The sequence below is a fragment of the Balaenoptera borealis genome, assembly GCF_965194805.1.
Source record: "Balaenoptera borealis genome assembly, chromosome: 3".
Taxonomy (NCBI): domain Eukaryota; kingdom Metazoa; phylum Chordata; class Mammalia; order Artiodactyla; family Balaenopteridae; genus Balaenoptera; species Balaenoptera borealis.
Window position 1 is genome coordinate 148499861 of NC_138866.1, and position 25484 is coordinate 148525344.

The window sequence follows — 25484 nt, forward strand, 5'->3', positions numbered from 1 at the left end:
GTGTGTGGCCTTGGGCAAGTCTTTCTCCCCAAGCCGGGCAGCGCGCCCCTACCCATCGTGTCCGCGCATGCTCAGTGGTGGGAGGGGCCGGGAGGAGGCGGCGAGCGCCCCAGCTGCTTTGCATTGACGCCAGCACCCGCTGGAGGTCACCGCTGGGGGCTGGGCGCGGCGTGCTGCCGGGAAGACCCGGCCCGGAAAACGGAGCCGGAGCCGCTCCGCCCGCAGCTCTCGGGTGAGCGCCGCCGCTTCAGCGCTTCTCGACGGCACGGCTTCAGATCCGACTGGAGCCGAGGTCTGTCCTTCCCTACCCGGGCGGACGCGGCCTCGCCGCCCCGACCGGCTTTCTCCGGCCCCTACCCCTCAACGGCGAGAGATCTAGGCTAGCTTTCTCTGCCACCAGCCCTCGGACCAGGAGCATTTATTCGCGGGGCGGCAGGCGGAGCGGCGTGGCTGCCCGAGCCTCGAGAGTCGGCGGCTGCAGCGCCGCGGAGCGGGAACGGGGCCGTGAGCGGGCGCAGCAGGGAGCTCACCTCCCTCGGGGGTCGCGCCGCTCCACGGCGCGGACTCGCCTGCTCTCGGGTCGAGAGAGCTCAAATCTCCTCCCCCGAAATTCCCCGGAAGCGCGGCGCGGCCGAGGCGAGCGCGGCGATGTGAGGGAGGCGGCCAGCGGCTCCCGCTTTAGGAAGGGCATGTTCGGAGGGGCGGCCGCGGTGCTCTGCCCGCCCCACCGCCCGCTCCCCACCGCTGCAGCCGCTGCGCCCGCACCGCGATAAAAAGGGGCGGCCGCACTTCCTGGCGTGAGACCCGCGCTCGCCGCCGCCCGCCAGCCCGCCCGCCCAGGCGTCCGCGAGGCGCCGGGCTGGCCGTTTACTGACCGTTTCGCGGCTGCCCGCCAGCGTGTCGGCGACGCCGCCGCCAACATGGGTTGTGCCCCGAGCATCCACGCTTCCGAGAGCCGGGCGGTGTACCACGGCGGCAACGAGGCCGAGGACGCGCCGGGCCCCACGGCGCCGCCGTTGCAGCCCGGCGTGCCGCGCCTCCCACCCGGCCAGACGACGGCCGCCTCAGCCCGGTCCTGCGGCTCCAGCCTCGTGGAGTCCGAGCCAAGCGGCGGCAGCGGCAGCGGCAACGGCAATACGGTAAGGGGTGCCGGGCGGGCGGGGCCTCCAAGGCTGCGGTCCGCGGTGAAATTCGGGCCCCGCGGCGCGGCGGCTTTCCCTCAGGGACGGGTGGGGCTCCCTCCTGGCTCGCGGTGCCCTGTCGCCCGGCTTTGGATGACTTTGACGGACGCCACCGGACCGTCTTGCCAGGGCAGCGACCGGAGGCGTACCAACCGTGGTCCTGGGGACCGTGCTTGGTAGAGTTGTGCTTAGGACGCTTTCCGAGCCGTGGCGTCGGTTCCTGGGACATATCCGACCCGACGTGTCGAGCAGGAGGGACCGCTGTGAACTTGACCCAGGCGCTTGAATCCATTACCTACCAAACAGCGGGTACAGAGGAACCCCCCCCAGGATACTCTGGCGGGACCCTGAACGTTAAATCAGTGTGAACTTTGTTCTTTTGGTTCTCGTGGTGGAAAGGGAAGGTCGGCTAGCACTGTGAAGCCGGGGTACTGGACCCTACCACCATGTTGCGTTTTCCCTGTGTCAGCTTTGCACAAGCATGCAGTTGCAGTTTTCCATTTTCTTTGGGACTATTAAAATGTAATCTGGAACATCAGCTTTGCTTCACTGCACATGTATTTGAGGTTCACGTTTATTAGCATGCATGTTGTACTTGAAGCATATGTAATTAGAAAATAGTATCAGAAACGCGATTTTTGAAGCATTCAGCAGAACAAAGTTAATTTTTTATTAAGCAGTCTTACTGGGACAGTTTGTGACTGTGTTTTTAAATGGCGTGTCTTCTCCAGCGCCTATTGCCTTGGCTGTGTTTTGTCAGAGTTTCTGGGCTTAGTCTTTGTTAAGGTTTTCTAAAGGGAAGGTATTTTTCCTTTTTAAAAAAAGGAAAAAAGTGTTCATGAGGACAGACTGCAGCAGCTTTCGGGTTCTCTGACTTGAAATTTTAGAGCTGGAATTCACGCGTTTGTTTATGTGTTATTAAACTAGGGGAAAATATTCCTGTATGTATGGCTGCAGATTGTTGAGGATCATCCCTCTCGTTGCTGCTTAAAAGAGTCATTTGCGAAACTGTCTTGATTTTCTTGCTTATTGAGTACTGCTAGACCTCCCAAATTAGAGGGATAGAAATTGGTTCACTTTCTGTCTTAAATTTCTAGCAGTCATCATGCCTTTTCTATAAAAGTGAAAAGTCTTTTTCAGCGTTGCATAACATAGATGAAGTGATTTCTCCCCCTGTCTTGCGCTATCTGAAAATTCAAATTCATTCTGATGATCAGATTTGGATTCCTTCTCTTACAGAGTCTTTGTAGAAACCTGTGATAGTTTTAAACTATTAACCTAAGCTGCTCTTAATGTCACTGTAATGCTTGTACGTTAAGCTACCTAACTGGCTTTAAAAAAAAAAAAAAAAAAAAGACGTCACAGGTGAAGTTGAATATGGAAGCTGTAACAGCTTTCAAGTTTTTGACCCAAATCTGATATTGGTTATCTTGCATTAAGTAATATTAAACTTTTAGTCACTAACGTAGCTTTTTAAGAAAGAGGCCCTTGTGCCTTATTGGCCTTTTTGGGGCAGTTGTCCTGAATTCACCCAGGTGTCTTGTAAGCATTTCCAGTGTAGCAGCTTGCTCTTCTGCCATCCACGTTGCCTAGAGGTCCCCTGAGTTTCTAATAGTCTCAAGTATTCTGCCGATTGTCAGACCATTGTCTTGAGTTGGGGTCCAGAAAAATACATTCATCATTACAGTGCTTAATCCACTGGCATGCATATGGTAGGTGCTAAATAAATGTTTGTTGAGTTTTATTTTTGTTGTTAACTGAATGATGAAAGTTTTTCAGTCACTGGAATTGGATTCCATAAAACCTCCAATGTAGGCTTTAAGGTTAGGTTTTTCAGGAGGAGGAGTCAAATTATAAATAACCCCACAACCATAGAAATAATAGTCCCATGCTTGTTATTCATGAACTATATATGTTGATACCACATCTCAGTTACAGATATTTGTAACTAGGCATATCAGGTAATAGGCAGAGGTAAATATCAGCATTTTTTTAGTTCAGTATTTTTTCTTTAAGGAAATGAATCTTTTGAAATTAAGATATTCCAGAGTATACTCTGGAAATTTAAAAACCCATGTTTAGAGAAGATAAGCTTTCAGCAATTTAGCAAAGTAAAATTATTATATAATGAATTTGAATTCCTTTATATTAACATATCAAGATCCAATTTTAGTTCATTAAAAATATTTTTTCTTAAAAATATAGTAAGTCAGCTTATTGTTGAGTGAATTCCAGTCAGAAATTCATTGGGGAAGTTTTTGTATTTCTATAGCATATAGTAAACACCAGTTCATCAGAATGCTTGGGAGATTGATAATCAATTGCATTTTCGGATTAATCATCTCCTACACCTGTAGCGTAGTATCCCACATGTGTTCCATGAAGCAATTTGTGGACTGTTAATAAGTATTAAATGAATAAAGTGTCTATGGTCAAATTAGTTTGGGAAATACTGGCTCAGACTAAGTTTGGCAGATTTCTTTCATACAGGATTTGTCAGAAAGCTTAATTTCTTAAAGTACACTCTGAATCTCCAAGTGGTGTTTAGAGTGTGCAACATTTCCCAAACGTGTTTGATTATGGAGCCCATTTGTTGAGGTATATCTTAGACAGGCCACATGTTAAGACACGATTCCTAACATGAGATACCGATATTCAAAGTACAAGAAACATACTTAACGGTAAAACTCAGTAAACATAATCTGCTTCTTAATGATTCCAAAGGTACTTTAGGATCTTGTAATACATTAGGCTGGGTCATCTTTATGAACTTATTTAAGTATTACCAAAAATACTCTGGCTGTTTATCCATTTCAGGAGTTATAGCCTATGTGGTTACGGATAATGAATGCTGTGTTCAGTTTGAACACTTACAGTTTTGTTTTGTATCAGGGTGCACTTTAGCTGTAACATTTAACATTTTCTTGTCGGTCTTTAGATTTACTCCGTTTTCCCTTTCCTTAGCTAGGACTTTCAGTTGCCCTTGAAAGACTTGTGTGAGTAGACCCTACGCTCACCCTCCCTCCATTTTTGCAAACACCCAGTGCACTGCTAAAGATGGATGCCCTCCCCATCGTGTGTCACTGATCAGCTCTGTGAGGGGCAGTCACGTCTGTTTTGTTCCCTGCTGTGTCCCCCCACACAGTAGGCCTTCCACAGACATTGGTTGAATTGGAGAATTGTGTGGACTAGGCTGTAGAAGTGGAAAATCCGGCCAGCCCATATAAAGGAGAAATAGAAACCAGTTTTAACTAGAGTGGAGGCTGTAGAATTTAGATTTGGTTTTTGGAAGTCTCTGGTAATGCTCCTGAGCATTTGTGCTCAGGGAATAATATATTTCCACCCTGGTGAGTCTAGTAGATTTCCCTGTAGAGATTTAAGGATTAGTGCAGCTGGGTGGGCAGAACACAACAGGTGACAGATGATGGCGTGGCCACATGCTAACCTCTAACCAGGGGTTACTGCCTTCAGCTCTCAGACCGATTCTCCATTTGTCTATCTCTAGTATTTGCTTGTGTCATTTCCGCCCCCCCCACCTAGTTTTCCCTTATTTTTCACCACCTTCCCCTTTTTCCTAGTCTTCCTCCCTCCTTTTCCCTGCCAGCCCACCATCCTCCACAAAACTGGTGAAATTACCCACCCTAGTCCACCAAAGTTTAGTGGTTTCTTGGTGTTTCCAGCTATGGAATAAAATTTGTTGCCTGCTCTTAACATACAGCGTGGATTAATCAAATTTTTATATTTTCCTAAAAGAAAGTGAATTTTTCTTTGTGTGTGACCTGAGTGACCCCCCCACCCCTGCAACTAGGGGTCACCGGCCCTTGGTAGATTATCTGGAGTTACTGAAAGTTTCCCTGTGAAAGTGTGGTTGAGAAAATGAGACCCAACTTTCTTTTTTTTTTTAAATTAGCACCTTTAATTATTTTTTATTTATTTATTTTTTTGGCTGTGTTGGGTCTTCGTTTCTGTGCAAGGGCTTCCTCTAGTTGCGGCGAGCTGGGGCCACTCTTCATTGCGGTGTGCGGGCCTCACTATCGTGGCCTCTCTTGTTGTGGAGCACAGGCTCCAGACACGCAGCCTCAGTAGTTGTGGCTCACGGGCCTACTTGCTCCGCGGCATGTGGGATCTTCCCAGACCAGGGCTCGAACCCGTGTCCCCTGCATTAGCAGGCAGATTCTCAACCACTGCACCACCAGGGAAGCCCCGAGACCCAACTTTCTGTTCCTGAAATAGTGACTATAATTTTATCTTGAGCTCATGGGCTGTGAGTTCTGTCATCATTGTGTTCTTATGCCTTTTGGTGTATAGAATCTCATTATCTTGCCAGGCCTAGCTATAAAGATAACTGCTTTTAAATTTTTTCTTGAATGCCTATTATATACATAAAATGCTTTGTATTATATATGGTTTTTAGTGCTTAATATCATTACCACCATAACTTTAAGTTTGGTTCTTAAGAGTGATGTTATGAATGTCACAGCTCTATCAGCTGAGACCTGCCCTGGGCTGGCCTTGGCCCTGTCCTTGCTGAAGTGAGTGTTGGGATGGGGCCTGTGGTCCCTTCTGGCACAAATGTTCCCTGTGAAGTGGCTTATGACACTGGTTTTCCCTTGGACGGCTTGCCTGTTTGGATTGGGTTCTTCAGTAGGGGAAGGTTTGTGATGTGAGGCCACAGGGTGAGGCAGACATCTCAGAATAACCTAAAATGCCTTAATGGGCAGAGTATTTTTAAAAATTAACATAAAAAGAAATCAAAGAACAGAGGGAGAAGTTGCTTAGGACATGAGTAAGCCCTTGGTCGTATCCAAAGACAGTGGCTTCAGCCTGGTTTCTCAACACAGTGGGATGGTAGGCGGCATTGGACTCTGAAGTTCTTAGACAGCAGACTGTTCATACGAGTAGTATCCCCCTTTCCTTGATGCCTCCTACGTGGTAGGCACTGTGCTGGATGCCTCTCAGATGTTCTCTCATTTCAACCCTGTGAGGTGGCTAGTGTCATTTCCCTTTGCAGATAGGCGCCAGAGGTTAGGAACTCACCCAAGGCCATACAGTTAGGCTGGGATTCAAAGCCATTGTTCCTGGTGCTTATCTCCTGGCTTGGTGCTCTGAGAACCACCTGTCTCTATTACATCTACCATTCTGTGGCCTTCTGCTAGGCGACAGACATCGCAGGTCCACCTGGGTTTTAAGCAGGCATCCTGAATCTGTGTTATTAAGATTTTGTTGAGTTTTGACTTACTGGGGCAGTTGGTTCCAGCCCTACCTTAGGTTCCCATGTTTGTGGAAGTCACAGCCATATTCAGCCCTGTCCCAGTTAATTCCTCAAGTCAGGCATTTTGTGAGGCCCTCTGATCTGTCCTCTTCACTCTCTAAAATGAGTTGGCAGGCATCCCTCAGGGGTACTTTTTCCTCTCCCTCGTGCTCAGGCTGCAGGTAGCCTTCCTTAGCCAGGACCTCCATAGGAGCCAGCCTGGAGTGCAGCCCCTCGCCCCCTTCTTCTGCCCACAGTTCTGCACATACATATCCTCCCAGACTTAGGCCCAGCTGAAATCTTTCTTGAGGCCCTGGTTATACTTGCACTCTTTCCTCTGCTCTTGGGACTTTCTCCTATAGCCCTTGTGGGCTCGGTTTTCTCTTTTGAGCCTCCGGCTGGATTCTAGGCCGCTTGAGGGCAAGGACTGTGTCCTAGTTTCATTACAGTTCCCCAAGTGTTTGGCACACTAAGTAAATGTTTGGATAAATACACCAGTCTCTAAGGCTGAAAGGGCTTTTATTCATATTCCGTGGGTCTATCTCACCTGTTTAAATTTAACCAAAATTATTGGGGTGTGTTGTTATATGTTTTAACAAAAAGCCAAAATACCCTGAAGCCAGTGATTAATCTGTGGAGTGATTAGTAAAGCTTTTGCCTCTCATTTTGGCCGTGTCAGGGTTGAGCAGTGTTCCTGGATCTCGTCCTTCTGTTCTACTTTTGTTCTGCTCTGGTAAGAAGAGTGGTGGAATATCTTGTCAGAGAGCTGTTTTGACAAGTTTTGTGTTGCAGTTTCTTAGCTACAGGCCTCATATGCAGTTTGCCCATCTATATAGACAGGAAGGATATCACAGATTTCCCCAGACTTTGGGCATGGCCTCAAAGAACTCAGCGAGGGGGGCTTGCCAGTTCTTTTATTCTGTGTGGGTTGGAAACACACCTTCGATCTGTTGAGTTCATGCTCATTTACTGTCTGCGTGCCTCTCCCTTTCATGTCCTGCTAGTGTAGTACAACAGCTGTTTCAGCCTTGTCACTCTGCTCATGGGACAAGCAAAGGGCTGGTGGCACATCATCAGCAGTTTCCACGTGGTCTTCAAATGTTTGCGGTTGCCGGCAGGTCCCTAGTGAGGTGTATTTGAAAGAACGGAGGTGGAGGTGCCAGAGGTGTTTGTTTTTAAGTCCAGCACTGTGAGGTACCGGCTGTGTAATATTTGGCAAGTTCTGATCCTAAGTTTTCTCAAGCATAAAATGAGACTAGAATACCTGGGTTTTGGTGAGGATCACTTAAAATAATCTGTGTGAAAGTGTTTTGTAAACTCCAAAGCACCAGTACCTGTAAGGATTGATCTTTTTCTTTCAATTACCTTTTTCAAAGGCAAACTTTGCTCAAATATACCTGCTTTTTTTTTTTTGATAATTTTTTTGAAGATTTATTTTTTTGATGTGGACCATTTTTAAAGTCTTTATTGAATTTATTGCAACATCGCTTCTGTTTTATGTTTTGGTTTTTTGACTGTGAGGCATGTGGGATCTTAGCTCCCCGACCAGGGATCGAACCCACACCCCTTGCTTTGGAAGGCAAAGTCTTAACCACTGGACCACCAGGGAAGTCCCTATCTGCTTATTTTTTTAAAGCACATCTCTTCCTTTTTAAAATATATTTTTGTCTTTTCCCTAATATTTTATTGTGAAAATTTTCAAACATACAGCAAAGTTGAAAGAATTACCACGTGTATACCTACCACCTAGATTCTGCTGTTAACACTTTCCTTTATTTGCTTTACCACTTCTCTCTATCCCTTTATCCACCCAGAAATCCATTTTATTTTTGGAATCACTTCCAAGTAAGTTCCACACATCAGTATACGTGACTCCTGAACACTTCAGTATGCATATCACCTAGAATTAAAATATTTGTTTCCTTTTTTTTTTTTTTTTTTTTTACAAATGTGTATGCTCGTGTAATGCAAATCTCTGTCAGGATACAGAATAGTTCTCTGTGTTCCTCTTCCATTCCTAACCCCACCCACTAACAACCACAGTTTTTTTTCCATTGTAAATTATTTTTGCCTGTTCTAGGTTTCATATAAATAGAATCTTAAAGAATGTATTCTTTTGTGTAAGGCTTTTTTCATTCAGCGTAGTATTTTTGAGATTCATCTATGTTGCTCTTTTCTCTTGCTGAGTAGTATTCTGTTGTGTGACTAGATCACAATTCACTTATTCATTTTCTTGTTGAGGGATGGTAGGGCCACTTTTAATTTTTGGCTATTAAAAATACAGCTGCGGGCTTCCCTGGTGGCGCAGTGGTTGAGAATCCGCCTGCCAATGCAGGGGACACGGGTTCGAGCCCTGGTCTGGGAGGATCCCACATGCCGCGGAGCAACTAGGCCCGTGAGCCACAACTACTGAGCCTGCGCGTCTGGAGCCTGTGCTCCGCAACAAGAGAGGCCGCGATAGTGAGAGGCCCGCGCACCGCGATGAAGAGTGGCCCCTGCTTGCCACAACTAGAGAAAGCCCTCGCACAGAAACGAAGACCCAACACAGCCAGAAATGAATAAATAAATAAATAAATTTATAAAAAAAAAAATACAGCTGCTATGAATATTCTAGTATAAATTATAATGTGGGCATATGCTTTCATTTTTCTTGGGTAACTACCAAGAAGTAGAATTGCTGGGTCATAGGATAGCTGTTATATTTAGCATTTTAAGAAACAGCTTGACCTTTCTCCAGGGTTATACAATTCCACACTCCTGCTAACAGTATATAATAAAAATTCCGTTGGTCCACGTCCTTGCCACCGTTTGGTGTTATCAGTTTTTTAATTTTAGCCATTCTGGTGGGTGTGTAGTGGTATCTCCTTGTGGTTTTGATTTGCATTTCCTTGATGGCTAATAATTTTGAGTATGTTTTCATGTGCTAATTGATTGTTTATATAACTTTTTGAAGTTTTTATTTTAACACTTATTTATTTATTTATTTATTTTTGGCTGTGTTTTTTGTCTTCGTTTCTGTGCGAGGGCTTTCTCCAGTTGCGGCGAGCTGGGGCCACTCTTCATCGGGGTGCGCGGGCCTCTCACTGTCGCGGCCTCTCGTTGCGGAGTACGGGCTCCAGACGCGCAGGCTCAGTAGTTGTGGCTCATGGGCCCAGTTGCTCCGCGGCATGTGGGATCTTCCCAGACCAGGGCTCGAACCCTTGTCCCCTGCATTGGCAGGCAGATTCTCAACCACTGTGCCACCAGGGAAGCCCCTAACACTTTTTTATTGAAAGGAAATATAAATATTTTCATGATCTCTGGGTAGGGAAGGACTTATTAAACAAGTTACACAAAGCATTTACCATAAAGGAAAGGGTTAATAAATTCAACTAAGTTAAAATAAAGAACTTCTCATCAAAAGAGTGAAAAGGAAGGAAACCATAAACTGGAAGAAGATATTTGCAACACATAACACCAATGAAGGATTGGTATCCAGAATAAATATAGAACTCTTACAGTAGATAAGAAAAGGACAGCCCAGTTGAAAAATACGCAAAGACTTAGGGAGCTTATCAAAGAGGAAACCAAATGGCCAATACATGTGTGAAAAGATGTCAGCCTCACTGCGGAAATGCAAATTAAAACCACAATGAAATAACATTTTACACCCACCAAATGGGCAAATGCTTAAAAGCCTGACAGTATTTTTGAGGAATTCTTCAACACTGTAAGTAAAAGCATAAATCAGTTGCAAAACCGATTGGAAAACCATTGTCATTACCAAGTAGTGTTAAACATGTGACCCTAAGACCTAGCAATTTCAATCCTAGAGACACATATGTGTATTGAAACATGCATAAGAATGTTCATAGGAGCATTGCTTTTAATAGCAAACTTTTTGATAAAACCCAAATATCCCTCAGCAACATAATGGATGAATAAGTTGTGATATTCAAAGGAATGCTTTTCAGCTTTGAAAATGAATGGCTTATAGGTACAGATATGAACATAGATCAATCTCAAAAACAAATGTTGAAGGAAAGAACTTACAGAAGAATTTATAAAGTATAATTCTTTTTATTTAAAATTTAATAGCTAAACAGTATGTTATATAGGAATATATGTGATATACATATAGATATTAAAACTATAAAGAAAACTAAAGAAATAATTACAATAAAATTCAGTTAGGCAGAGAAAGTTTATTTTACAGACTAAAATGATTAGCAGGTTAATTTGAGTGCCTAGTACAGAAGATACAGGAGCCAAGCAGGAGGCCCTGCCCTCAGGGCAGAAATAGTCCTCTCTGGAAGTGTGGGGCAGGCCTCTGACCTGGAAGTGAGGATGACGCCTGAGGGATGGAGTGGTTGTTCAGAGAACAGGCAGGAGCTTGGTCTGGATTGATCAGAAGGTGCAGAGGGAGGAAGGGAGGGAGGGGTTTGGCCTGGGCTAAGAAGACTGGGAGAACCTGGATGGGTAGAGAATGAGGGTGTGTATGGGGTGGGGGGTTGCTGGCTTGTTCCACAAACAGTGAGGAGGTTGACCAGGGATAGGAGGGAAGGCTTGAAAACCAGGTTAAGGAGTTTGAAGTCCATCCTGTAAACTTGAGAGAACTTTCATTTTCAGCATTGTAGTTACAGGATGAATGTATTTTATGAAGATTAAGTTTTAGGAGGAAAGTGCACTGGGTGGGGTAAGGAAAAGTTAGAGGCGGGGCATCACCCAGGGCGCTATTGTGGTGGTTCAGGCACAAAGTATGACCAGGTGTAACTAGGTAGTGCAGTGGTTTGGGAAAGGAAGGAAGGAAGAGCTGGCAGGCTAGGGAATGGATTGGATTTGGGGAGTGAGGGATGAGGGGAGTGGAGGGTGACTCAGAGGTTGGGGTTTACCGGCTTAGAAGGACTGTGATAACATGCTCAATTTCTACAGTGCTGTATAGTTGACTGGGCGCTATTTTTTTTTTTTTTTTAACTGAAGTATAGTTGATTTACAATGTTGTGTTGATTTACAATGCTGTGTTTTCTGGTATACAGCAAACTGATTTTATATATATATATATATATATATATATATATATATACACACATATATATATTCTTTTTCATATCCTTTTCCATTGTAGTTTATTACAAGATAGTGAATATAGTTCCCTGTGATATACAGTAGGACCTAGTTGTTGATCTATTTTATATGTAGTAGTTTGTATCTGCTAATCCCAAACTCCTAATATATCCCTCCCCCCTTCCCCTTTGGTAACAGTAAGTTTGTTTTCTATGTCTGTGAGTCTCAGAATTGTTTCTCTCCACGGAAATCTTTAGTAAAAGGCGAAAGATTTATTTGATCTGAAGAGAAATCAGAGTATACTGAGTGCAATTTTTATACATCATCTCATTTGATGTTCACCAAACTCCTGTGAGGTAGGAAGGAGGGATTTTATTTTCCCTGTTGAAGACCTAAAAGGAGCAGAAATTTAAAGAGATCAAATGACTTGCCCAAGTTTGTGGTGACTGCTTACAGAAACAGGTTCACTGTAATAGCATAGGGTAGAAGTCAGAGGAAAGAGAGGTTAGGGAATTTTTAAAAGCCTTTCTTTTATCTTGGTTCTGGATTTATTTTATAAAAGTAAACTTTTATTACTTTTTCTCATTACAAAAGTAATGTTCATTTTAGAAAACTTGAAAAAGAAAAGGACCTTAAATTGCATAATCATTTAAATTGCACAATCAGGAGATAGCTACTCATAAAATGGTATTATGTTTCCTTCCATCCTTGTAGATAACTTTAAATAACTGTAATTAAAAACTATTTTTTTAAATGGTTTTATTCTTTTAGTTCTAGGAAACATTTAATTGTTATTTCTTCAAATGTTGTCCCCCCTTCCATTTCCTCCCTTCCCTTCTGCAGATTCCTCCAAATGATCGGATTTAGGCACATCTTTGATCTGTCCTCTATATCTCTTCAGTTTTCTTTTACTTCCCATCTCTGTGCTATAGTCTGGGAGGGTTCTTTAGCTCACTCTCCTAGCTCATTGATTCATTCCTCAGGGTCTACTCAGCTATCTAGCCCTTTGAGTTTTTGTTTTTGTTTTTTTTAATTTTATTTTTGGCTGCACTGAGCCTTTGTTGCTGCATGCGGGCTTTTCTGTAGTTGAGGCGAGCAGTGGCTTCTCTTGTTGCGGAGCACAGGTTCTAGAGCGCAGGCTCAGTAGTTGTGGCACACGGGCTTAGTTGCTCCGCCGCACGTGGGATCTTCCCGGACTAGCGCTTGAACCCGTGTCCCCTGCATTGGCAGGCGGGTTCTTAACCACTGAGCCACCCTTCGAGTTTTTAAATTGGACAGTTTCTATGTTCAAGATTTATGGTGTGTTCTTTTTATAACTGCTTATTCATGGGTTTTTTTTGTTTTGTTACAGCATACTCGTTATCTTTTTGAGTATATTAATTATATACACTTTAAAGTCCTATTCTGATTGCTGTTTATTTAAAACATTTTTTTGAGATATAAATGCAGTTAGCACAGTATACAAAATCTTAAAGAGTATGGCTTGATAAAATTTTACCCACATATGCTGCATGTAACGACCACCCAAATCAAGAGAGAATATTTCCAGCACTTCAGAAGACTGCCTTGTGGCTGTTGACTAATTTTTTTTAGTATTTCTCACATGTTATTATGAGAAATCTCAAATATATAGCATTCTTGAAGGAATTTTGCAGTGAACCCTTGTGCACCCCAAACTCCTGTATTTTATGGTAGCATTTTACTGTACTTGCTTTATCATATATGGTCAGCGCTCTGTATCCATGGGTTCTACATCTGAGGATTCAACCAATGGGGGTGTGTGGGGGGGAATCCAGAAAGTTCCAAAAAGCAAAGCTTGACTTTGCCTTGTAATAACGATTTACATAGCATTTACATTGTATTTACAGCAATTTACATAACATTTACATTGTATTAGGTATTATGAGTAATCTAGAGATGATTCACAGTATACATATACGAGAGGATGTGCTTAGGTTATGTGTAAATTCTATGCCTTTCATATAAGGGACTTGAGCATCCGTGGATTTGGTATCTGAGGGAATCTTGGAACCAATGCCCTGCAGAAACCAAGGGACAACTGTGTATCTGTCTGTCTGTCATCTCCATCTCCTTTTTCTTTGATGCATTTTAAAGTAGTTGCAGACATCAGTCCACTTCTCCTAAAATATTGCAGCATGCATATCATTAATTAGAGTCCAGTATTTAGATTTTTCTTTTGAGGTAAAATTTACATGCAGTGAAACACACAGATATTTATTGTGCATTTGCTGAGTTTTGACAGATGCATACATATATCTGTGTAATCCAAACCTCTGTCAAGGTTATAATATTATCTTTCCAGAAAGTTCACTCATGTTCCTTCCCAGGCTGTCTCTCCCTGCCATCCCTGCAACCACCTTCTAATTTTTTTTCCCACCATAGATTAGCTTTGTCTGTTCTAGAACTTCATATAAGTGGAATTATGTAGCATGTGCTCTTTTATGTAACACTTCTTTCACTCAGCATTACGTTTTTGAGATTAATCTATGTTTCATGTATGAGTAGTTCATAGTATTGTGACTATTAACTTTTAAAAGCTCATGATCCGCATTGTTAAATTGCCCTCTAGAAAGATGTGATCAAGTTTTAGTATCACAGGAGCATATGAAAGTGCTTGTTATGCTTTCAACAATCTGATTGTGGGAGAGTGATATTTTATTAGTATTTTAATTATAATTTATTTCATTTATTGTAACTTTTTCTTTTCCACGTGTGTTTTGGACACTTGAACTTCCTCTTCAGTGAATTCACGTCTGTTGCCTATTTTCTCTGTTTGGGTTTTAGAGTTTAAAAAAAATTTATTTATGAGAGCTTTTTGATGTGTTTGGGAATTAAGTTTTGATCTCTTGTGCTTATTGCAAATCTTTTTCTCTTTATTGGATGTATTACTTTAAAAATAATAGGCAATTTAAAAAAATTGTAGACATTTTATATTTTTATGAAATCAAATCTAGCACTCTTCCTTTTATGTTTTTTTCCCATCTGCTTTATACAACATCCTCTTTTATTACAGTATACAAAGTGTAGAAAATTAGCAAATGCTTTCACAACCTAGAGATCATTTATTATAACATGTTAGTACATATCCTTCTAGATTCTTTCTCTCTCCCTCTCCTCCCTCCCTCCCTTTCTCTCTCCCCCCTTTCTGTCTCCCTGTCTGTCTCTCCCTGTCTCCCCCCCGCATCTATCTCTCTATCTATACAATTGCATTTTTTCACTGAAATTACATTATATTGTACACACTGGGTTTTTAAAAATTGTGAAGTTTACATAACATAAAATGTACCATTCTAATCATTTTTAAGTGTTCGGTTCAGTGGCATTAAGCACATTCACATCGTTCTGCAACCACCACCACCATCCATCTCCAGAACCTTTTCATCTTCCAAAGCTAAAACTTCATACCCATTAAACTCCTTATTCCCTCATCCCCCAGTCCCTGGCAACCACCATTCCCTTTTGACTACTCTAGGTACCTCATATAAGTAGAATCATGTAGTACTTGTACTTTTGCCACTGCCTGATTTCGCTTAATATAATGTCTTCAAGTTTCATCCATGTTGTAACATATATCAGAGTTCCATTCCTTTTTAAGGCTGAATAATATTCCATTGTATGCATATACCACATTTTATTTATCCATTCATCCATTGATGGACACTTTGATTGCTTCCACCTCTTGGTTGTTGTGAACAATACTGCATATGAACCTAGGTGTGCATATCTTAGAATTCCTGCTTTCAGTTCTTTTGGGGATATATACACCCAGGAGTGGACTTGATGGATCATATGGTAATTCTATTTTTAATTTTTTGAGGAACCACCATAAATACATACTGCTTTGCAATGGACTTTTTACAGCCAATAATCTGCACATTTCCATTTCCGATAATTTGTTTTATCTTATCTAATACACATATCATACCATACCAATATCTACTATGATCCCAGAAACATCTCCTGCATTGCATCTACTTGTTGTGACCCTTACCTCGCTTTTTTTTTTGAATTTTTAAATTAAATTAAATTAATTTTTTTATACAGCAGGTTCTTATTAGTTATCTTATACATATTAGTGTATATATGTCAATCCCAACCTCCCAATTCATCCCACCACCACCACACCCCATTGCTACTTTCCCCCTTACCTTGCTTTTAACCTAGCCCCTGCCCCCCTTTTTAAATCACACTGACGTGTTAAAGAGACCTGACCACTTACTTTGTCCCAACTTCTGGATTCATCTTACTGCTTCCTGTGGTGTCATTTAGCTTTCCCTCTATCTGCTATATTTCCTGTGAACTAGAAGTTGTATCCAAAATGGATTAAAATTAAATGTTTTGGGTTAGACTATATCATTGGTGATTCACGAATCACATCAGAAGATACATGATATCTGATTGACCCACCATTATAGATGCTCAGATTGACCACTGGGTTAAGATGATGAGAATCTGATTCCTCCACTAGAACCATTAGGTTCTCCTCATATGACCAGAAAGTGACCTTGTGGCCCTTGGCACTATACAAATGTTTAATTCACCATAAGCTGTTCACCCAAGGCCCGCCCTTCCATTTAATTCACCATAAACTGTTCACCCAAGGCCCTTCCTTCCTTCCTTCTTTCCTTCCTTCCTTCCTTCCTTCTTCCCTCCCTCCCTTCCTCCTTTCCTCCCACCCTCCCACCCTCCCTTCCTCCCTTCCTCCCTCCCTCCTTCCCACCAATTGATAATCCTTATCTACAATAACAATTCTCATTACAGTTACTGAATGATGTTTCCTAATTTAGTTCACTTTTCTCCATGCAGTAGTTTATGTTCTTCTGTAAAGCAGAAGTTTCCTTTATCAGTTGGGCCTAGAGCTTTTAGATTACTATAAAATATAGTTCCTATTGGAAAGGCAGCGTAAGTGCTTAATTTTTCCCTTTAATTAATAGTTTTAATAGTAAGGAGTTGCTGCCTCAAATGGTAATGAATGTGTTGGGTTTTTTTAATATCGCTTTTTAAAAAATGTAATTATGGACATACGGATTTTCATTGGTTAGATGTGTTTGGATCTGTTATAGTCTTTCTTTTTTTTTTTCTTTTTTAAAGACTGGAATTGTAACACCTTTGGCCAGTGGGGGCTCCTTCAAACTGACTCCTATATCCTTTTAACATGATTCTTTTTTTTTTCAAAGTACTGAGCACAGTCTCTCTTTTTTTTTTTTTTTAATTTTATTTATTTATTTATTTATGGCTGTGTTGGGTCCTAGTTTCTGTGCGAGGGCTTCCTCTAGCTGCGGCAAGTGGGGGCCACTCTTCATCGCGGTGCGCGGGCCTCTCACCATCGTGGCCTCTCTTGTTGCAGAGCACAGGCTCCAGACGCGCAGGCTCAGCAATGTGGCTCACGGGCCTAGTCGCTCCGAGGCATGTGGGATCTTCCCAGACCAGGGCTTGAACCCGTGTCCCCTGCATCGGCAGGCAGATTCTCAACCACTGCGCCACCAGGGAAGCCCTAACATGATTCTTTTAATCTTTAAAAAAAAAAAAAAACCAGTTGTCCCTGGCTCAACTTGTACCTTTCTTGTCCCAGACCAGCAATAAGCCTTTTACTCTAAGGCATCCTGGTTCTCTTAGTGGGAAATGGTGTTGGAAAGTACGACCTCCGTGCTAGGAGTGCTCATTATTCCGAGAATAACATTGTTTGGGAGCCATTTTGTTGGATAGAACTAGAAAATATGTACATTAAAAAACCCCAAACTATGGGACTTCCCTGGTGGTGCAGAATCTGCCTGCCAAGGCAGGGGACACGGGTTCGAGCCCTGGTCCAGGAAGATCCCACATGCTGTGGAGCAACTAAGCCCATGCGCCACAACTACTGAGCCTGCGCTCTAGAGCCAGCGAGGCACAACTACTGAAGCCCGTGCGCCTAGAGCCCGTGCTCCGCAACAGGAGAAGCCACCGCAATGAGAAGCCCGTGCACCGCAACTAGAAAAAGCCTGCGCACAGCAACGGAGACCCAACGCATGCATGCATGCATGCATGCGTAAATAAATAAATCCCAAACTATGCAATTCATATATATTTTCAACTTAGATTTAATAATTCAGTTTTTTATCTTAATTTGTTTGATTTTACAATTGTATCGTTTTTCTCTTACAGTGACAATTTTTATTTTTTCTTCCTTTATTTTAAGCTTAAGTCCTTATCCATCCAGATATATAATACAGTATTCATTCATATGTTTTTGAATTTTTCATTTTGTTTATTTAATTCCAACATTTAGTTTTTAAAATTTGACATTTATTTTAGTTATATAATGTGAGATAACTCTCCAAAATAGCTAGTTATTATTCCAGCATCTTTTATGTGAATAATTATTTTTATTCCTAATTAATTTATACTTTCACCTTTATCATATCTTTGCATTGTCTTTTTTTTTTTTGGCTGTGCTACATGGCATGCGGGATCTTTAGTTGCCCGACCAAGGATTGAACCCATGCCCTCTGCAGTGGAAGTACAGAGTCTTAACCACCGGACCACCAGGGAAGTCCCTGCATTGTCTGTTTTTGGTTATCTATTCTTGCTTGTACTGTTACTGCACTGATTTCATTTTTTATAGCTTTATATGTTTTAATAGTGTCTGATAAGGTTAATCCTTCTCCTCATTATGCCCCATTAAAAAAAATTTCCTTAACCCATTCTTGTCTATTCTTCCATGTTAATTTTAGAATGATTTTGTTCTACCCTCAAATTATGGGGAGATTTTGCTTGTATTGGAGTTAAATCTGCTGTAATTTGGGGAGAATTGATAGCTTTATAGGATTCTTCTGTCTGTAAATATGAATTTATTGTTTATCTTATTTTATGTATTTTCATATGGGTCTCATTTCTTTTTAGGATAATTCTGTTGTAGCCAGAATCTTTTCTGCATTAAATCTTTTAACTAATTATTTCAATTAGATAAAATATATTGATGTTGCTGAATTTAATAAACATCATTATAGTTTCTCAGTTGATTGTCTTTTTTTATTATAGTGAAATAGATAAATTTTAAGTGTAGAGTGTCTTGGATTTGAGATAAATGTTTACATTATTAGCTGACTGATGGTTTTGGGTTTTTCTTTCTAAAAGTATCAGTAATACTTCTTAATCTTTGTTTTCTTATTGGATTGCTTTGGAGTTTCAAAACATTGTTAAATAATAATGGTGTTAGTGTGCATCTTTGTTTCATCCTGGTTTTAATGGTAATGTGTCCAGTTCTTCACCCTTAGGTGTGATATTGGCCTTTGGTTTTAAGACAATATGCATGCATAAGAAATTTTAAATTAAGAAAATTGTTTTTGCCGTAATGTATTTTTTAAAATTGAAGTATAGTTGATTTATAATGTTTAAGGTGCACAGCAGAGTGATTCAGTTATATATATATTCTTTTCCAGATTCTTTTCCATTATAGGTTATTACAAGATATTGAATATAGTTCCCTGTGCTATACAGTGGGTCCTTATTGTTTATAATTTTATATATAGTGGTGTGTATCTGTTAAATCAAAATTTTAAAATGTAAATTTTAAATGGATACTTTGTATAGTATTATATCCTGACTTTTAAATTTAATAATAAATTGCAGCTATAGTCGATCCTTGGTATCTGCAGGAGATTGGTTCCAGGACCCCCAGTGGATGCCAAAATTTGTGGATGCTCCAGTCCCTTATATAAAACGGTATAGTACAGTGGGCCCTCTGTATATGAGGGTTCTGCATCTGCGGATACAGAGAGCCAACTGTATTTTCCCATGTCTTTAAAATTCTTCAGAACATAATTTATATGGCAGTACTAATGTTGCCATGTACATCTTCTTACTTAAGTCTTTATGCATATCTGTGATCATTTTCTTAGGATTTATTTTTAGAAGGAGAATCTATTATTTTTAAGTCTTGATTGAAAAACAGTTCTGTTACAGCAAGTTTTAAAACATCTTGGGCAGTCTATAATGAAAAAGCAGTATGTTTTTATTTTTTTATTTTTATTTTTTTTAGCAGTATGTTTTATTTAAAATTTTTATTTATGAACTTGGCCAGATAAGTTACATATTGAAATCTTCCATTTTCTTAGAATTTTATTACTTAATGAGACTTTTAACTTTACCATACCCAAGCTCCTCATTTTATGGAGGAGGAAAAGGCAAAGTATTCTCTTGTCTAGCGGTTTTATTGTATCAGAAGCAATAAAGAAATTGAACACTTGAAATTTCTGGTATAATTTGGGTATCAGAATTTGGATATCATTAGTGAAGTTGCTTGATTATTGCAAAATGGTTCTTTTTTCATTTTAAAGTCATATACAGATACCTATTTTTTTCTTCTAGGTTTATAACCCATACATTTGGAGTTGGAGTTATGCAGTATTTATGTAGTCATTCACTACATATTTGACTGGCTTCCTTTACTGCCCTAACATTTTTATTTTTTATTTTTTAAAAATAAATAAATAAATGAATTTATTTATTTATTTATTTATGGCTGGTGTTGGGTCTTCGTTGCTGCCTGCGGGCTTTCTCTAGTTGCGATGAGCAGGGGCTACTCTTCTTTGCGGTGTGCGGACTCCTCATTGCGGTGGCTTCTCTTGTAGCGGAGCACAGGCTCTAGGCGCACGGGCTTCAGTAGTTGTGGCACACAGGCTCAGTAGTTGTGGCGCACGGGCTTAGTTGCTCCGCGGCATGTGGGATCTTCCTGGACCAGGGCTCAAGCCCATGTCCCCTGCATTGGCAGGCAGATTCTTAACCACTGCGCCACCAGGGAAGCCCCCTTAACATTTTTAGATAAAAGCAGAAAGTCTTGTTCCTTTTGCCTCCCGAAGCATTTATACCATATCTTTTTGTTATCGTAGTGTTAAGGGTCCTAACACTAGGGTCCTGAAAAGCCAAAATTCCAAGTGAGGTGAGCTGCAATAAAGCCTTGCCTGGGATGAAGGCAGGCATGAGGTCGGCCTGGCACTGCGGTCCAGCAGTATTATCAAAAGTTCAGAACACCATTATGGGGGTAACTGATAGTCGACGGTATGAGCCAGCATATACTTGTTTTTAATATTGACAAAAATCAGTCAGTACTTCTATTAGACACTCACCTCTACAGTGAGATTAGTTTTCAGAGACTGAGTTAGAAAGTGTTTTAGAGGCCTTCTAGTCTCACTTCTCCCCCATTGTAGGAATTCACGCATCAACTTTTTTTTTTTTTAATTTTTATTTATTTATTTATTTATGGCTGCATTGGGTCTTCATTTCTATGCGAGGGCCCTCTCCTGCTGCGGGAAGCGGGGGCCACTCTTCATCGTGGTGCGTGGGCCTCTCACTATCGCGGCCTCTCTTGTTGTGGAGCACAGGCTCCAGATGCGCAGGCTCAGTAGTTGTGGCTCACGGGCCTAGTTGCTCTGCGGCATGTGGGATCTTCCCAGACCAGGGCTCGAACCTGTGTGCCCTGCATTGGCAGGCAGATTCTCAACCACTGCGCCACCAGGGAAGCCCTCACGCATCAACTTTGCATCTACACAGAGAACTCTGGTTTGGTGAGTTTGCGTGATAGTCACTAATTCTTTATTAGACAACAGAGTATTGGATCACAGCAAAATCTTCCTTCATTCATTCAAGCCACATTTATTTAGAGCTTACTGTGCACTAGGAACTGCACTAGGCATTTGCAGGTAATGTGAGATGAGTGATGTAGCCTCCCCTTTTAGATGATACACTTGTTAGGGAATAGGCTTGCCTCTATTTGTATGTGTCTTCCTGACCCCTGATTCTCCAGTGCTTGGTCAGAAATCTGAGTATACCATTGCTGTGATACAAAGAGGGCAGGAGAATTAGCATCAGACTTGGATTTGAATTCTGGCTTTGGTACTTACTCACCTGTGAGCTGGGGCAAGTCATGGAACTCGTCTGTGAGCCACAGTTCCTTGTATATAAAATGAGCGTATGGGGACTTCCCTGGTGGCGCAGTGGTTAAGAATCTGCCTGCCAATGCAGGGGACACTGGTTCGAGCCCTAGACCAGGAAGATCCCACATGCCGCGGAGCAACTAAGCCCGTGCGCCACAACTACTGAAGCCTGCGTGCCTAGAGCCTGTACTCCACAGCAAGAGAAGCCACCACAGTGAGAAGCCCGCGCACCACAACAAAGAGCAGACCCCACTTGCTGCAACTAGAGAAAGACCGCGCACAGCAACGAAGACCCAATGCAGCCAAAAAAAAAATGAGTGTATGAGAGAAGGTGTGAGAAGATACCTGTCACGCACCATAAACATGACAGATTTTTCTGGTTTCTCTTTGCTTATTGATCAGAACTGTGTTTTCTCACCAGTAGGTCAGGAGAGAAGGAAGCTCTGTTAAATCCTTTCAGTGCTGCTGAATATACTGATAATGGAAAAATAAACAGGGGTGCAGTGGTTTTCTGGCCTGTAAACCAAAAAACAGTTTTCAGTGCCAAAAGCTATGTTTGTCTTGAGAGGCCAAGAATATTTCTGCAACGTAGGACAGCTTCAGATCCCACATGAATCTCTCTGGTAATCACACAGTTTTGGTTTGGGTTTGCTTGTTTACAAGGCTAGCTTTGCTACAATGTAAAGTTTGCTTACTGTGCTCAGTTTTCTGCTGGAGTAAAATAATGTAGGTTGGCTGGAGAGGGTCTCTGGTCAGGGCTAGTAGGAATTGAACTTGTTCTTCCAGTGGGCAGTCTCTGGCCAGTCAGAGCAGCGTGCCTGTCCCATTGCCAGGCTCTAGAAAGCCCTGCGAGCATGACACCTTCTCTGGGCCCTGGCTCTTCCCCACCAGGTTGCTTTGGAGTCAGTGGTTTCTAATTGGTGGCATGAGGGCTTTGCCCCGCTCCCAGTATTCTCAGCCTTCTCTACTACTCTAGAGCCAGGTTGCTAAAATGATCTACCTTCTTATTTCTCCGTCATGAGGAAAATTTCTGGAATTTCTACCCTACGTAAGCTATTCTTCTGAAAAACATGTCTTCAGACCTTATTTCTCTGGTTCTCAGATAAGCTGATCCCACATGCAGACGTCTGGGAGATCTGCTACCCTGCAAGCAGAGGTTCAGAGGAGGCAGGGTGATCAGATACAGACCTGATTATGCCATTCCCTGCTTCAAACCCTCTGTGGCTTCCCACTGCCAGATTCAGACCCCTTTCCATGACCTCAAAGCCCAGCCTGATGTGCCTTCTGCCCCCTTCTCTAGCTTTATCCCATGCCTTTACAGACTGAATGCTTCAAATACTTACTTACACTTCCAGGCACTTAAAGACCTCTGGACTTTTTGACTGTGCAGTTTCCACGAAAGTGCTCTGCTGAGACTTTCTGCCCAACTTAATCAGCAGAAATAGCAAAAGAACTTTGGCGAAGGTAGAGCTCTGTGAAGGAAGTAGGTGATTGCTGTAGAAAGTATCTTGTGTCTGGAAAAAATGCCCTCAAATTTTTGTGTTTGTGAAATTCTATTACTTAAAAAAAAAAAAGAAAGACAAGCCTAAGATGGGACGAAGGGTTCAAACTGTCAAGGTCATGCATGCTCAGAAGATGGAGAGGTCCCTATAGGCTGCTCTGGGACAGCATTTACCCTCCTGCCTGTTTCACTGTGGCCCTGAGGGCCCAGGGAGTTGAAGGAGTTCGGAGAGAGCGGATGTCCTAGGGAGCAGAGGAGCGTGCTGGTGGCTGATACAGCGTATCCTCGCTCACCTCCTGGAGGGGTCTGAGACTGCCGAACTGGCCTTTCCTTGGTGGGCCCCTGAAGAAGTTGTCCCTTCGTTACAAATGAAAGAGCATCTGGATTTGATGGTGCACTGCTGAGGGTCAGGTTGTGTGGGACAAACATGCTTTTTTCTCTGGTCAACACCTATTTTCACCTGGCTGGTTCCACCTTGACTTACTGAAAACACGGGACACTAACCTGAAAATCAACTAAGATTGATCAAATGTAACAATAAAACCATCATGTATTGAATGTTTACTACATACCAGGTACTGTTCTAAGTACTTTATGTGTATTAACTAATTTAATCTTTAAGAAAACCCAGTGGGCTTGGTGTCACCCTAAAGGTTCACCTTTAAGAGTAAGAAAACTGAGGCAAGTGGGAGGTTTAACAATTTCCCCAAGGTTTCCTGGCTAGAAACTGGCAGCACTTGGATTCAATCCTGGTGCACTGATTTCTGAGTCCATACTCGACATTGATACTTCTGTACTTTCATTTTACTTTTGGAGATTTGTGAGATATTATGAATTTTTTTGTTTATCTGTTTTTTGAGGCAATTTTCCTGATTCTGTTGGTCAGGATTCTTTTGATTGCAAGTTACATCCTAATCTAAACAAGCTGAGGCCCAAAGTGAAATTTGTGGGCCACCATAGCCTGGCTTACATAACCAAACCATGGGAAGGACAGGGGTATGCCAGCCTCTGGGCCACATGAAACCAGGACTCTTCTCCCTTTCATGTGGTGTCATCTTCGTTTTCTTGGGCTGCTTCTTTCTGCTCAGCAAGAAACAGTGCCCACCAATAGCTCCTGGCCTCATATTTCACAGCTTCATTAATAGGGAGGGACTGAGCCTCTTCCTTTGATTCCAATTTGAGAATCCCCGGGAAGAACTAGGACAGCCTGGCTTGGAACACCTGCCTGCCCAGCGGCCAATGGTGGCTTCTATGATGAGCAACAGCTTTCACAGAAGTAGGTAGTTGGATGGGGAGCAGCTCTCAGAGGAAGGGAGGGTGCTGGTCAGACAGATGGTCGCTGCCCCTGCACTGGGGTTCAGCCCAAGCCCACAAATGCTTTTCAGCTTGAGAATTAATACTGCTTTTTATGTGTAATGACAGTTATTATTCCTAATTCTGACTCTGAGGCAGTTTGCATTCTCAGTTATCAGAGAAACTTTCCAGTAATTCTGTTTGCTAAGAGAAGAATGGATAACTTGTGGGAGATAACTTGTGGGAAAATTTCCACAAGTTTTGACATAGAAAGGGCTTTCCAGTTGATCCGCTTCCTTACTTGTGCATTCTGCCTAAAAGATACTTAGTGATGCTGTATTGCTCATTACTTCTCTTTTTATCCTGTGGTTTCATAACTATTACTTATTTTCTATTCTGTTTTTGCATTCCAGTGGCAAGATCACTGCATTCTGTGTTTTTGTGTTTGTTTCGTTGGTTAACTGTATCTTGGGCAAGTCATCCAACCTTGTGGACCTTAATTCCTTCACCTGTTAGGATAGGCTGACTGTTGTAACAAACCCCCAAATATACAAAAGTCTCAACTTGAAAGAAGTTGCTCAGTTACGTGAAGTTTAAAATAGGTGTTCCTGATCAGTGGAGGACTCTTCTCTAAGTGGCGATTCAGGGACCAAGGCTCCCTTCCATCTTGTGGCTCTGCCATCTTCAACACGTGGCTCCCCAAGATCATTGTGCATGTCTGCACGGACAGCTTGCAGAGGGGGAAAGAGCATGAAGGACTGTGGGTGAGAGGTTTTTAGGGACCAGATCTGGAAATAGTCCATGTCTGTTCCATTGGCCACTTGGCCACACCTGACTGCCCTGGAGGCTGGGAAATGTGATCCATCTATATCTGTTTGTGCCCAGGAAGGAGAGGAACTGGCTTTGAACAGCCAGCCAGTCTCTACCACACCTCTTTGGTAACTTTTGTAATTCTTCTCCTTTTCCCCTCTCCTATGCATAGCAGTTGTGAAGTTTGGGTGGGATTGAGCCCACCCCCAGCTCCAGGGTGGTCCCTAATGTCCTTATTGCCACAGTTATTTGTTCAGTAATAGATGCATAACCCAGGCCTAAGTCAGACAGGACATGAAGTCCTCTGGTCCCAGTCACTAGTTCAGAGGCAGGCATGTGATATAAACTGTCTCAATTGGACTGGAGTGGTTGAGGGATAGATGTCCCCACCCCCACCCCACCCCCCAGTGAGGACAACGCCAGCTCCTGGGCAAGAAAAAGCTCGGAGAATTGCAGAGTCCCAGAGCCAGAGT

The 25484-nt window shown here is 42.3% G+C and overlaps 1 protein-coding gene across 4 annotated transcripts in view; it reads left to right on the forward strand.

Annotated features, from left to right (window-relative positions):
- Nucleotides 1-213: 213 nt before the first annotated feature.
- The window catches only part of PDE8A (phosphodiesterase 8A), a 147460-nt gene continuing 122189 nt past the window's right edge, over nucleotides 214-25484 (forward strand). The window contains exon 1 of one of the 4 annotated variants that reach the window (XM_082388313.1): nucleotides 214-1139. In XM_082388313.1, the coding sequence (XP_082244439.1) occupies nucleotides 921-1139 (219 nt within the window). In that variant the 5' untranslated portion in view covers nucleotides 214-920. The remainder of the gene's footprint in view (nucleotides 1140-25484) is intronic. The other 3 variants (XM_082388314.1, XM_082388310.1, XM_082388312.1) reach the window with 3 other exon arrangements.